The 15,910-nt window shown below is 41.1% G+C and overlaps 1 protein-coding gene across 4 annotated transcripts in view; it reads left to right on the top strand.

Moving 5' to 3' along the window:
- Positions 1 to 15,426, top strand: part of bmp4 (bone morphogenetic protein 4) — a 102,815-nt gene extending 87,389 nt beyond the window's left edge. For 3 of the 4 annotated variants that reach the window (XM_017690923.2, XM_017690925.2, XM_017690924.2), the window contains 3 exons: positions 10,408 to 10,530; positions 11,185 to 11,540; positions 13,961 to 15,426. In XM_017690923.2, coding sequence (XP_017546412.1) covers positions 11,192 to 11,540; positions 13,961 to 14,814 — 1,203 coding nt within the window. In that variant the 5' untranslated portion in view covers positions 10,408 to 10,530; positions 11,185 to 11,191 and the 3' untranslated portion in view covers positions 14,815 to 15,426. Of the gene's footprint in view, positions 1 to 6,725; positions 6,921 to 10,407; positions 10,531 to 11,184; positions 11,541 to 13,960 lie in introns of those variants that run through there. The other variant, XM_017690922.2, reaches the window with a different exon arrangement.
- The last annotated feature ends 484 nt before the right edge of the window (positions 15,427 to 15,910 follow it).

Below are 15,910 nucleotides of genomic sequence, written 5' to 3' on the forward strand. Positions count from 1 at the left end.
AAAGCACCAGACCTGTGATGATACCCAAACCTTGTTCAGAATAGAATACTAAACAAAACTGGATGAAAGAAGTTTGAAGGGAAAAAATGCAAAGTTACAAAGTGGGTTTGCTAGATTTTATTAAGACAAAAAATGCAATAAATTAAGGGAAAAACATAATTAGCGTGGGTGCTTCCAGACTGGTGTGCTGTATGATCCATTTAAACAGTTAACAGAGTGCTGCTTTGACATGTATAAAGGCTGAGCAACACCAGTTGAAGAAATATATTGTGGAAGTATGGAGTTCTATCTCTGCAGTACATTTTCAGAGACTTGGGTGCACTGAAGCTGTTCTGGTGGCTCGTGGTGGCCTTATTAAGACACTTTGTGTTGTGTTTTCCTCTAATCTGTTGCCTGCCTGTAGCTCTCTGAAACAACCAGGGAAATTCTGTTGAAATTGTCTCGAACAATTTAAATCTTCAGTACCACATTTGTGCTCTAAAGCAGAAGAACAGGTTTTTATTACAGTTTGAGTTTGTTGAAAAGTTTTTGCATGCAGTCTTAGTTCTCATGAAAAGCCTTTCAGAATTGTGCCAAATTTGGTAATGTTTTTTGACATTGTAACAAGCGTAAAACATTAGAAATGCAGATTTAAAACTGTTAATACAGATTTGAGATTGAATATAAATGCAATTGATTGCATTACTTATTATTTTATTAAATATGAAGGAGTTTGTTGCAACACATTATAGATCACTTTCAAGAATTTTCTTTTTTTCTGATAGAGGTTGTTTGGAGTCATGTATGCTTTATGCATACAAGACATGTCAGTGCTGTATTGTGATTAATAATGCTTTTATTAGAGGATGAAAACCATTTTACTTTATAAATCAGCTGCTATTCGTTTCAAAAACTCTTTATATCCCACGGTGTCACAAATGCATATAGAGCTTTTTTAGAGTGAAACACTTCCAATGTAATTATATCATGACTTTTGAAAAGTAGAGCAAAATAATAATAAAAAAGTATAGCCAAATGAAAATAGCATTTGCTTTATGTATGGCCACCTCAGACTTATTTTTCAGTTATTAATCTAAAGACTCATAACAATTGTGGAACCCTTTTTGGTGCTCTATCAAACTATTTTTGAAAGTGTTCTTTAAACAAGTGTGTACAACTGGTCTTCCATTACAGATAAGACAAAGAACCATTTACGCACTCATATGGTTCTTTGAGTATTCATGAGATCTCAGGCCACTGTCTTCACTGAAGAATCCCTTGGAGAACTGTTTTTAAAAGTGTGCAATAAATCGATAAGAAAACTAATGCTTATACAGTTTGAAACACTTCACTTCCAGATTGATATTACTACTGCTGTATTTGTAGTGGACATTTGCATTGAGGTTGCTTTTGGCAGTTAAATAGTAGAGATGGGGCTCATTTGACTGTGAGAGGAGCTAAAGTGTCCCTCCCAGGCTGTGGGATCCAGCACACAATGCCTGCAGCGCAACCACCCACGGGACGCAATCTCTCTGTGATCTCAGGAGGCTAAGCCTGGTCAACGCCTCAGAGCGCACCTCAATTACACACACACACACACACACACACACACACACACACACACACACACACACACACACACACACACACACACACACACACACACTCTCTTTCTCTCTCTCTCTCTCTCTCTCTCTGGTGCTATAACAACAGACTGAAAAAAATCAGGAAAGCCCTCACCTCTAGGCATGATCAACATTACTCTCACCTACGTCTCCAAACTCACGTGTTTTTACTTCCTGCTGTGGTCATCATTCAGATGTGTAAATCCTGTCTGTGTCATTTTCGGTGTGGAAATGTATAGAAACTAAATACACAGTTTAGCCATTCAGTATGTATGCTTATAGAAGCAAAAATACACTGTAAAATGATTACAGGGGACGTCTTGGATTGTGACATTATTTTCAAATATAAATGCATAGCCTATAATTCAGGCCAATTCAAACTGCGATTGAAAAGCAGGCAGTGACTACCAGTGCCTGAGGTGCACAGAAGTGCACCCAACAGCTGAGATTCAGCTGAGATAAATGTCGCCTATGACTGCCTCTAGTCAGGCATACCCGAGTGTGCAGCTGGGAACAGTGGGTCTACAGCCATTATGGGATCTGCATGTACCTATATGGCATTGAGCAGTCATTGAACACTTGAATGATTGTTCTTTATTATTTTTGAGGAAATGTACTTCACTGGAGTATTGAAATTGAATACTTGTATTTTTACTCAATTACATTTCCAAGAGAGAAAAAAAACATACTTTATTCCTTATATTTTCATTCAGACCTTCAAAGTACTCGTTACAAATACCTGCACATTTAAGTTCGCATGCATATGAGTTTATTGTTTTATTAGAATATCCAACCAAATTCATAGTGCATAATGAAACTGCTCATACATATTCTACAAATGCCTCTGAATTACACCACCAAATAAAGAAAACTTCTAAATTGACTTTCATAAACTTGAATATGTTTAAATGTTGATATTTCTTTACTTTCATTCAAGTAAATTTTTGACTCCACATTTCTGTTTTGTAATTGAGTAAGTGCTCATACTTTCTTTTTTGTATATTTTTTATATTTTTTACACCCTTGGTCAGTGGTAGTAGCTGCTCAACTTTGGAGAAATCTGTTACTTTTGTTACTGGATCATGAAAACACTTTTTTATGCTAAAAGAAAATATTACGTCTCATTTAAAAATCTGAACATTATTATGTGATTATTATGCTATTATGTATTTTAATGTATTATAAAAATGTAATTACACAATTATAAGGTAAGTTGTATAATGAGTTATGTGTTGAATCACTTTGCGACCCTGAGGGATAAGCAATGTGTGTGTGTGTGTGTGTGTGTGTGTGTGTGTGTGTGTGTGTGTGTGTGTGTGTGTGTGTGTGTGTGTGTGTGTGTGTGTGTGTGTGTGTGTGTGTGTGTGTTGAATCACATATAGATTCAATTTACATTGTTTTTTTACAATTCAGGCTTTTTTGGTTTACTTTGACGTCAAAGAATCTGTTTAATAAAATTTCTTCATTAATGTCAATGAGCATTGTCAATGAAAAGTAAGAATCAAATTGAATCAAATCAAATCACATTTATTGTCACATTACACAGGTGCAAAGGTGAGTGAAAATCTTAGGTGCCCCCTTGTAGTACTTGAATACTATATCTATCTATCTATCTATCTATCTATCTATCTATCTATCTATCTATCTATCTATCTATCTATCTATCTATCTATCTATCTATCTATAAATCTAGATATGTATATATATATGTTGCTGCTGTCAGAACAAAACCTTGTATCTCCAGAACAGTAACTTTACAGGAGAAGGAAATAACGTACTTTACTTTTAATGAAAGTCAATGGAACCAGACTTTTTTGTCCAAGTCATTTTCGACCATTTATTTTTGTTCATTCATCATGAAATTTGCAGACAATGTAAAGGCCAACAGGCATTTGAAATGTATAAGCACATTAGACTCTAAATATATACACATATACACAATATTCAATACATATACACCAATATTGCACTGACTACATTAAGTTGAGTTGATTTAAAAGCTGACATGACACAAAAAAGATTATAATAGCCCTTTTACATGTAGGCCTGTGGCACGTCATAAACACTCATAAAGAAGGTGGTAATGGTGGAAGAACAGTGACAGAATCAGTTTGACAAAGTTGTACAGAGAAAATCTAAAGTGCAGAGATGTCCAGTAATCCAATGAAGATACATAACCTCTTAACACTGGGATCCACTGGGGAGTCAGAACCGGTCACCATCTTACAGTTGGGCTCACGGCCAGGGCAAATGTGTGGACAGGGTGTCTTGAGTGCAATGCACCCTGTGCTGAGACAGTGCAAGTGAACAGCTGCTGCATGAGCAGAGCCATAGGGTGCAAAAGCTCAGCATCCTGGACTGGCCAGATGTGGGGGGGTCCTCGGTAGTCCTAATGCTCCCTGTTATCCTACAGGTCATTGACTCACAGAGACATCTATATGATAAACACAAGGATTCTAATAAACAAAGATTTGTCATGAATATCAAGTGTGTGTACTTTATAGGCTGCTCATTGGCTGATAACGGTCTGTGTATAGTGCTGAGCGAGCAGTTGCTTGATCTCATTTACATAACAAATGTAATGACAGGCCTGTAATGGTATTTGCCCATCTGCCCCAGGTCGACTTCTGTCCCTCTACGTGTGACATGTGACCAGTTTTTTCTTTATTGTAGATTCGGAGAGGGTGGTGATGAATTAAAGGTGAGTGTTACCTTATGACCCTCTGTCAAGCAGACAGGGAAGCTATATGCTAATGAGCGAGTGTCTGTGAGGGCTCATTCACACACAGGGCCTTTAGTGGGCAGAAAGGAGAATCGTAGTGATCCTGGTGATAAGGGACGTTCACTGATCTCCCTTTTCTACTGTAAAGGTCATGCAACAATGCAAGCGCTGCAAATCCTGTTTAATTGCTCCTCAGTGCAGATGACTTTCCATGGGAGCTGAGAGCTGATAAAGAGGCTTGGTGGGACCACTGGTGTAATTAGATGGTGAAGAAGTAACATTGTGTAAAATTTATAAGGGATTATGTTTCATATACGTGAAACAGCCCGGCTATCAGTGGTAATCCTCCGCCTCATGGGGTTGTTTAGGTATGTCAATGAACACTTAAATTAACTGGCATACATGAGGTGTAACAAGCAGCAGCCCCAGTCATTTGCATTAAGTGTCTTCTGAATGCTGATGAAAGTCAACAAAGCGTCATTTGACCAGAGGCACCCGAACTTTTACATAAGGTTTTACATAAGGTTTTACATCACATTTTACATTTTCCAATAGGTTAAATTGACTTTTTTCCAAAAAAAAAAACAAAACAGTGTAATTTGACTAGGGTCACCCCCACTATGTTTGTGAGTTTAGTTTAAAGACCCTCACCAAGGAGATGGAGGGATCTACACACAAACATACACACACATATTTACTAAACCGCTTATCTTTCTGGGTTGTGGGGTGGAGGGATATAATAGATTTAATAAATTACATTTCATTCCATATTTATTTACAATACTTATATATTGTATATATTATATATAATATATTATATATATTTATTTACATACTTATAGTGGCCCCTTCAGATCAATGTAATTGTACAATAAAGAGAATATATATATATATGTGTGTATATATATATATATATATATATATATATATATATATATATATATATATATATATATATATATATATATATATACACACATATATTTTTGTGTGTTTATTTTGTGACAAGTCATAACAGGTCTGGTTTAAAATTGTTTTGCAAGATAAGGGGGTGCATCTATTACTAGACCAGGAGCACCGCATTTGATTGGTTAATAAAATAATTACATTAGGTGTAACAAGTGTAATACTGTCAATTCTAAATCATATATAATCAGCAGGGATGGACTGTGATTTTGTGATGCGCACAAGAGTATTTGAAGACCTCACACAGTCCAATACTTTAAATGGAAAAATTATCCAATGTTGTGCATATATATTGTGTTATACTGTTGTATTAATGTACAAAATCATATTGCGTCTACATCATAATAGTTCATAATAGTGAGTTTATAAACATCTCTGCACTTTGTCTTTCTAGCCAAGCCAAGTTTTAATGCCAAAACAGAAGTCATTATATAAATGGAAGGATAACGCTATCCCATATGTTCAGTAACATATTCTGTATTCAGAATATACCGAGAATACATCTTAATAAGATATATGAGGAAAACTCTGCTGTTATTATTTTGTCCTTAATTCACATGATTACTTTATAAGCCCCCTTCCATCTGTTCTTCAATGGTCAGAATCCTCACAGGACCACCACTGAGCAGGTATTATTTGGGCGGAGAATCATTTTCAGCACTGCAGTGACACTGAAGTGGTGGTGGTGTGTTAGTGTGTGTTGTGCTGGTACAAGTGGATCAGAAACAACAGTGCTGCTGGAGATATTAAACACCTCAGTGTCACTGCTGGACTGAGAATAGTCTGACAACCAAAAATATCCAGCCAACAGCGTCATGTGGGCAGCATCCTGTGTTGGTGTGTGTATATATATATATATATATACACACACCAACATGTGTACATTACATGCCACTGCCTGTGTATGAGCGTGCATGTGTATATGCACGTGTATGTGTGTACCCATGTGTGAACATGCATATGTGTGGGTATGTGAATGGTGTGAATGTGTGTGCATTGAACCTGTACGACAAAAACCCAAGCAGGCATTTTAATAGGATACATGTGGTGGCCAAAGGGGTGCTGGTGCACTACACCATGTATTCCAAAAAATATGACACACTCAGAACACAGTGTGTTCTTTCAAAGAGAAAGGGGGAGAGAGCGAGAGACTGAGAGAGAGAGAGAGAGAGAGAGAGAGAGAGAGAGAGAGTCAGAAAAGAGGGCCATGTAACAGTTGTAAAAATAAAACGCTCTGATTTTCGGTGTGTGTTCTCTGGGGAGCGCGAGGGGGAGGTGGTTTATCTTAGGTGCCGGACAGGCCGGTGGAGGGGGGGGGGGGTGAGGGAGGGAGAGGAGGGTGGGAGTGGAGGAGGAGGAGAGCGCAGGCCTGAACTGGGCGGGACTCATAAAGAGTGCAGCAGCGCTGGAGCAGCGGATCAGTCTGTGAGTGAGTGTGTGAGTCGCGCGCCCTGCTCTGGAGCTACCAGCCTGCGCTCTGTCCCGGGACACTTCGGACCTAATGAGCCGCGCGAGCTTCGGCCCTCTTTTAGCGGACCTCTGTCGCGTGGCTTTTGAAGCTCTTTAGAGGACCCCATCCGTCCCGTTTTGCCTTCGCCCTGAGGATACAGCTCGCGCCTCTACCCATGGTGAGTGCTCTCCGCTCCGTTCTGGACGGTGTGATGGAGATGGATGGGATGGATGTTTAGGAGCTGCGCGCGTTCTCGGGGCTGGACGCTTGTGGCTTCTTATGGCTGCGCGCGCTCGATCCCGTTCGCGCAGCTGTATGAAGCGTAATTTAGCTGTAGGTGAAGCTGCATAGAGTGGAGAAGTCAGAGGGACGGCAGGGAGGCTGAGGGTAGAACAGTTCTGCCTCTGTCTCTGCGCTCCGTGCAAGCTTCACTGGAAAGCGCAGCGCGTTCTGTCCCGTTTCCAGATGGGCCGAGGGGCTGCGCACCTGCGCGCGCTTCCCGAGTCTCCTGCTGATCTCCTCTGCTCTGTGTGGAGGCAGGAGGGCTAATGCTGCTCTGACCGGGTTGTAGTTGAGCTGTTAGCGCATACAGGTCATAAAGAGAACGAGGTACACTGAGATAGAGTCATGTGGAAGATGGTTGTTTCTGCTGAAAAGCTAAACTGGGTAAAGTGGTGTTGATTTCGCAGTGCCAGTGGTTTTCTGGTTTGGTCCAGACATACCTTACTGAGGAGCATGAAACTATTAGAAAGAATATAAAGAGTACAGACCGTAATGTACATAGTATGGTGCAGTATAATCAACTGTTTAGAGAATAAACAGACTAGTGTTGTGTGGAAACCAAATCAAACAGTATAATGGATTGCATTGTTGGAGAAACAGAAAGGTTTCAAAAGTTTATCTGTAGAGAATTTCAATTTTTTTCTGTTCATCTAATTTTGGCCACACAGAGCTTATTTTCTTACTTCTGTCCCTTACTGTGGTGCTCTGTGTCTTCTGCCCTTCAGAAAATTGGCCATTCTGGCCTCAGAGCACAGTACAGATGGGCCCTGGGCCCCGGCCGCAATAAACTCTTTGCGGGGGGGGGGGCGAAAGTAAGGACTAAGCACATTTTAAAAGTGGTTCCACATATCAGAGCAAACTGCGGGGAGTGCCGTCTCAGTAATAAATCAACTCCAGAGAACTTGACGTTGCCAAACCTAGATGTTTGGCTTTGTGTATTTTCGCTTCTTGTATTTTAAGAAACGTATGGCTGCGATAGTGCAATGGAACAATGGGTGGGGTGAAAAAAGTTAAATATGGTCACCTAGAGTTTTATTTGCACAAATAGCAAAAGAGTTAGCAGACTCAGACCACATATTCCTCCGCCTTTCTATTTTGATACACTGATTAGTATACACTCAGAACTCAGAATCATGTGAAAAGGGTCTTGTAGTGAATGAGAGGTTTAAAAGAAACACCTGCAAATGTGTTGTTCAGGCAGCTTTCCATGAAAAAAAAGGGGAAACGGATACGGAGCAGTTTTGTTCTTTGCTGTTTAAATAGCAGGTCATTTGAAGCTGTGAGTATAGCGGAGCACCGGCAAAATGAGGTGTCACCCTGTGTAAAGAGGCATAAAATGTAAATAGAGTGAAAAGTTAGGTGTGCGCTGACTGCTTATAGTCAACATGCGTTGCACAAGAGAGAATCTCTTTAATGTTCCCTTCGCTTAATGAATTCCCTCTTTTCATCCTTATGCACATTCTGGAATTTTAAATCTACAACTGACCATAACAACTCCAGGCCTGTTAGACATTATATAAGCCATACATCTGCACACTAAAGCTCCCAAAACAGAAGACAACAACACAAGGCAGACTTCTCAGCTCGGGGAGCGGCGACTTCTAAAGACGTTCTGGTGAGATGTGAATGAAGCGTGACAGAGATAAAATGCTAAAATTGGGTCCTTACTATTGTCTGTTCCTGCGGTAACCTGCTCCCCCCCCTCATTCCCTGTCAAATTCCTCAGGAAACACATCTAAAGGGCCATGTGCATAGTCGGCTCTCATTAAGTCGGGTTAGGGAGAGTGAAGTCAAACGCCGTGAGGCCCACAGCGCTCTGCCAAACCAGAGGAAGCAAGCAGCCCAGGCCAAATTGCACCATATTCTGCACTCATTGCAAAAGAGCCTGCATTACTCGTCTTCATTCTTGAGCACATCAAAAAAATTGTAAACATTTTGGACAGTGGTTTTAAATAAGGGTCCATATATGCTCCATATGTGTGTGTTTTGAGTATGTTCAGTGGCCTTTTAATGATATTAATCTTTATAGTTGTGCTGATTACAATGTTGAACTACAAGTTACCACATAAAATATATTAAAATCCATTTTAGCTGTTACTGCATTAAGGGGCCTAAATCCACAAAACTTAGAAAAGAAAGCATGATCCTCACATCCCCCCCCCCCCCCCCCCCCCCCAAACACACACTTCCAGACATAAAAGTCCATTACCTCCCAAACTGTATCCCCACACTTCTGTTGAACTTGTCACTGGAAAGCTGAGCTCTGCGATTGAACGTATGTGAGTCCTGTCCAAACCGCACACTATAACAACGGAGCATACAGGGTCAGACAAGGGTCACCACCATGATCTGGTGCCAGAATCATTCCTTGATTGCTTGAAGAATGACCAAATGGAGCAATAAAATACACTAACAATTGTGCGCTCATGAAACACACTCATACATACACTCACTCACCCAGCGTTCTTGTTAATATGCATCATTTCTGTTGTAATGCTTGGGCTCACTCCAGCGGAACCCAATCCAAAAGATGACAAAATGCACGCGTTGCTGCTCTCACCCATTGAGTTGGGCTGTCCTCTCAGTGGTGCCGTTGTTTGTTGAGGCCTTGTTTGACCAACACTCCTAATATTATTAGTACACTTCCTCACTGTACTGACAGAGATTAACCATGCAAAAGTCTCAAAAACTGCATAACTGGAAGTGTCCGGTCTATCAGATACACTTTGTTATTGTGTTATATTGCCACCAATGTGCCATCTTTAATGTTTTTCCCCTTAATGCCTTAGTTTGTGTGTTTGCTTTGCTTTGTATTTGAATTTCGCTGTGCTAGTTATACTTACTCTTACAACTATAGGCTTATTATTATTCAGTAAAATTTCAATATAGAGTTTAAAAAAAGATAATTCACAGTTCAGTAATTTCCATCTCATGGATGTATAGCCTCAGAAGGATGAACTTTAGTGGTGCTGACAGTGATGAGGAAGGTGATGAGGAAGACTCCACCTCTCTGCTCAGTTTGGGTGACCTCTTAGGGAGGGGTTAAATTGATGATGACTGGACTGCTTTCAGGAGCCGTTAAGAGAAGCAGTTGTGGGATGCCTTTGTTGACAAGCCTCACCTCTATTTTCATGCTAATTAGACACTGCTATCATCTCTGAACTGTCATGTGCTATCTGATAGCACGTCTAATGAGCACAGATAGCTCTGGTGTGCTGGAGAGCAGAGGGGGGATTAACTGTCTGCCCTGTTGGTCATGGAACTGCTAATGTAATGCTTTGTCGACAATATGTTCATTTTTCTTAATTCCATTTTGTGCGTTTGTTTATTAATTGAATATGAGAATCAGTGACAATTTTCTGCTTTTATCTTCTTTTTTTCAGGACAAGACTCTCTCCAAAGTTCTCAAGCAGCCTCCCAGCACCACGTAACATTTCCTCAAAGAACTCGTCCAGTGTCGGCTCCCAACAAACATGGACTGTTTTCCCATGCTTTATTTTCTGTCGGTAAGTGGACCACGCCTTTCCAATTTATGCCATGTGACAGGGACACTGCATTTTTGGGCCTGTTTTCTTGGACTTGCTCTGGTATATGATTTCTAGGAGCAAATTTATGCCTTAGTTATTCTTACCAAACAGTGGCAAAAGAAAGGGATCTTTTTGACTTTTGCTCTAAAGGTTTCCGAAATGTGTGGCACGCGCTCCTTTGTTTGGCCTCAGTTGGGTCAGGCTTGTAGGGATCCTGCTCCTTATCGAGTTAGAGTTTGCTTTGACCCTGAGGCTGCTCTTGTCTTATTTGTCTAATCATCCTGCTGGGGAGGAGGGGGTGGTGTATGGCTCCACTAGATTCCATTCAAGAGTTTTTTTTCAAGCTTTTTCACTAGCTGTTTATTCGTTTAGGATGTTGTAGATAAAAAAGGATGGAGATATCTGATCATCAGCCTTTAAACAAGCCAGACTGAGCAATTATTACCCATTAAAAATGTTTTCATTAGGAAGTATAAGGCAACTTCGGGTCTGTTGAATTGGGGGTTGTGTTGTGGGGAGTTAAACACCTCTTTAAACATAGTGCTCTCTCTTTTTCTCTTTCTTTTTCCACTTTTCTGCTACTCTAACCTCCCCCACCTTCCACCACTTGTCTTGTCACCAATTGTCCACCAGAGACATCATGATTCCTGGTAATCGAATGCTGATGGTCATTTTATTATGCCAAGTCGTATTGGGAGAGAGCAACCATGCTAGTTTGATACCTGAGGAAGGAAAGAAGAAAGTGTCGGGTCATCACCCGGGTCAGAGTCATGAACTGCTCCGGGACTTTGAGGCCACGCTGCTGCACATGTTTGGCCTACAGAGGCGGCCGCGGCCCAGCCGCTCAGCGGTGGTGCCCCAGTATCTGCTGGACCTCTACCGGCTGCAGTCGGGCGAGGCAGACGAGGCCGGAGCTCAGGAGGTCAGCTTTGAGTATCCTGAGAGGTCCACGAGCCGAGCCAACACTGTAAGAGCATTCCATCATGAAGGTAAGATTCATGTAAATACTTATGTTTGTCATGTTAAATGGACCAATAGAAATAGTCAAAATTTGCTTGACATAAAATCTTAAAATTATTTTCATGTTTGTACATTTTTGACTGTATTATAAAGAGATTATAAAGATACCACAGTTCTTGACAACTAAGATTATCTAACTCAATTGCTAATCAATATTGATGAAAATGATAAAAAATGTCCCTCTCTGAAGAAAAGATAAAATGCATCTTTTTATCATTGCATATGCTCAAAACACTAAAACAAGTATGGGTAAAGACTGTGCAGCAGTGTGTCTCTGCCTTCAGTTATGGAGATCTTTTTGAGGGACCTTCCTTAACATGCAATTATCTTTAATGCTACTCTGCAGACTTCTAAATAAAGTCCTGCTGCCAACAATGTGGGCACTTAGGCAGACAGAGTGCCCAGGAGCCTTGGAAAAACAAACTTTCAGTGCCAAGGTGATAGAGGGGCACCAGCACGGCAAGCAGAGCATTCCTGTTATTTTGTCTTTTATTTATTTTGTTGGGCATATGTGTTCCTATATAAGATTGTAGTGATAGGGACAGGCATACAGAGCGCAGTAAAGGAAAAAGAAAGAGTAGAGAAGATGTCTGCCATTGGGAAGGGAGGAGCCAGTCTTAATGTGGCCTGTTTGGCTCCCAGAGAACACAAAGAGGAAAGCAAAATTCTCTAAACTGGCCTTCGTGTTGAAGAATTTCCTAACTCTATGGTTGAAAAGATTGAAAAATGATAAAAAGGTTCCTCTGGTTTGCTTATGTTTTTATTATGGCCAGTTAAACACTGTACAAAGTGCAAAATTCTAGACTACTGCATGTGATAAAGTGCAGGAAAGGTCTCAAGTTTTAAGGGCATTTCAATAAACACACTTATTAAAACTCAAGTATTAGCATGGAGCAGCCAGACTTTCGCTGCCACCAAAGACTGTCTGAGTGAACAGCTAATGATTATTCATGATGAAAATGATAAATGTCTCCAGTTAACAAACTGCAGATCTAATCAAAAACACAGATTGTTCCAATAACAAGAACCACCTGGTCGAGATTAGGTCCTGGGTGTGAAATAACAGGGCCAAATTGAGCAGGAACATGGCAGACACAACATTCGTTTTCCAACAATAGTGATCGTGCCAGAAATCTGCAGACTGAGCACGGAACAGTTACCCTCCGCTTTGTTTGCACTGCAGCCACGGCGCAGTAATCAAGGCCTGTCTCAGTAATGCACTTCTCAGCACAGCCAGGGGAGAACAGACAGTGTGGATTCTTGTGATCTAGGCCACAGATAGGGAAGCATGTATGTAAGCTAAATAAACCCTTGTGACTGCTGAAGGTGAATGTGTACATACTTTGTATCCATTAAGTGGTCTTTGGTCACATATGCAAATGTAGTTCACTTGAATTTAAATGGTCCCCCAGGTGTGCCCAAGTGGAGAAACAGCATATTCTGATGTATAGGATTTAGGGAAAGTCACTGATGTCTATAGAGCAGGGGTACACAACTCCAGTACTACCAGTGTCCAACACAGTTTGATGATTTTCCTGCTCAAGTATGTCTCATTCAACTCCTCTGATTGAAGTTTAGGGGAAGTGTTTATGTAGAGAAATCATCAAACTGTGCTGGACACCAGACCCCCAGGACTGGAACTGTGTACCCCTGCTATAAAAGAAAGACAGGAGCACTATTAGTTGAAAGAGTCTGTCTTGGCCTGACTGAACTATAGTCCAAAATATGGCAGCTTAAATATATAATGTGCTGTTTTGGAAGTCTACCATTTTATAATGGTGTTTAAAACATAATGAAGTATGACATGGCTTTCTTACAGACCCACGGTGCATTTCAATAAGTGTACAGATTATAGCTACTTTGGCAAATACAGAACACTCATACTGGACTGTGTCATTTGGTATGTTATCTCTGAGGATAGCTAGTCACCACACATAACCAGGCATAATTTAGGGGTGTCTAACCTTCTTCTGGAGATTGAACTGAAATGTTCTGATGTTGTTCTCCTGCTATTGAGCCCAAAGGAGGGGGGGGGGGTGGTGCAGTTCCCACCACTCCACAACTACATTTCTCACCTAGAACAGATAACTGTTGACAGATAAATGTTTTTAAAATATTAACTTGCTTGCTGACTTATGAAAACTGAGGGACTTCCAAAACAGTTGGAAATAGCATATTATGGCTACTGTGAAAAGGCTCTAAGACTCATGAAGGCTTTTTTAACTAATTAACTGATCAGCTAATTCGTCTCATTAACTGAATCATGAATTTAGTTTTTTGTAATATTGTCCTATATAGTGCTTCTCCTGTATAGTGCTACTGATCATTTTGAACACAGCTTCAAAGCTTGTAGAGGTAACCTGTGTATCCTCTGTGTCTCTTCCCTCAGAGCATATGGAGCAGGTGCAATCGGATGGGCCATATACCACTGGTACTCCACTTCGCTTCCTCTTCAACCTGAGCAGCATCCCGGAGGACGAGCTGCTGTCCACAGCAGAGCTGCGCTTGTACAGAAAACAAATCGAAGAGGCCAGCTCAGAGGACGCTGGAAATGAGGGGCTCCACCGGATAAATGTCTATGAGGTGCTAAAGCCGCCGCGGCCTGGGCAGTTGATCACGCGGCTCCTGGACACACGGCTGGTGCACCACAATACCTCCAACTGGGAGAGTTTTGATGTGAGTCCGGCTGTGCTGCGCTGGACCCGTGACCGCTTGCCAAATCATGGACTGGCCGTTGAGGTGCTGCACCTGAACCGAACGCTGAGGCACCAGGACAAGCATGTACGCATCAGCCGCTCCCTGCACCAGGCTCCAGGCGAAGACTGGGACCAGCTGCGCCCTCTGTTGGTGACTTTTGGCCATGATGGCAAAGGCCACCCGCTGACGCGCAGGACCAAACGCAGCCCCAAGCAGCGAGGCCGCAAGCGCAACCGCAACTGCCGGAGACACGCGCTCTATGTGGACTTCAGTGAAGTAGGCTGGAATGACTGGATAGTGGCCCCTCCCGGCTACCAGGCCTACTACTGTCATGGGGAATGCCCTTTCCCTCTGGCAGACCATCTGAACTCCACTAACCACGCTATTGTACAAACACTGGTCAACTCGGTGAACAGCAATATCCCCAAGGCCTGCTGCGTGCCCACTGAGCTCAGTGCCATCTCAATGCTCTACTTGGATGAGACTGACAGGGTGGTCCTGAAAAACTACCAAGAAATGGTAGTAGAGGGTTGTGGCTGTCGCTAGTCCATTATGAATTAAGAAACACTCGTGCAATGAACACGATGTCTAACAGCCCCATTGTACACCCAAATATCATCACTTGGACGCTTATTTATAACGTTTATGTTGAGATGTATGTTTGTCTCCTTTTTGTTTCCTTGACCATATGATCATATATTTTGACAAAATATATATATTTATATCTACATATTAAAAAATAAAAGTGAGACCCTATTTTAAACATTAATAAGAAGCTGTACAACTTTTCATAATGTATATTAGATTGTATAAGGGTTTTAAATGAGAAAATAATACAAAAAAATCACCAAAAATGTAAAGTATATATACTGGTAATATTTATTTCTTTCATACTATATACATTTACAGAAAAAATGGGAAATGCATAACCTCCCAGCCAACTTCCTATTTGAGCAGATGAACAAAAGCAATATGCTTCATTTGTGTACGGAAATAGAGCACTGTGTGAGATGATTAACTGGTTTGTGTGAGAAATCAGTTGAAGAAATCATAAATGTACTTTGATTTTAATTCACATTTTTGCATCAACTTTTAGACATGTGATTTTAGATGTCCCCATAATTTGTTCCTTTTTTTTAAATAAATTGTGAAACGCTACAAGACAACGTGAGATTAATATAGTCAAGGCCAAAACACTTTGGGCTTTAACAAATGGGTCATGAAAAATGGGAGGAGCTCGTCTGAAATTTAAACAGCATTGTTTGTAGCACACAAATACCAGCGAGTTTGGAGTATAATCTCCTTCAGCAGGCTGTAGTCTATGGCTCTCCACAGCCATTAGAGAAACTGATTAAGATAGACTTCTTTACAAGTCTGTGGACATAGTGCTGCGTTGTGATCATGGCAGACATGTGCCGAGACACTGCCACCTCTCCCTGGAAGGAATCAAAGGTTAGACCGTCTGTCTCCTGCCTTTGTCTCCAGCTGAATGAGACGCCTGTCTCCAACCTACAGCTATCAGACAATAGATTTCTACTTCACTTATTTACAACTTGACGACTAGGCCATCCTCCACCATAGAGCCAACGGCAGAGCTTTGAACATGGTGTTAGATTGAGGAGGAGCTTAACATACTTGTGTA

Source organism: Pygocentrus nattereri, chromosome 10 (assembly GCF_015220715.1).
Source record: "Pygocentrus nattereri isolate fPygNat1 chromosome 10, fPygNat1.pri, whole genome shotgun sequence".
Lineage (NCBI taxonomy): Eukaryota > Metazoa > Chordata > Actinopteri > Characiformes > Serrasalmidae > Pygocentrus > Pygocentrus nattereri.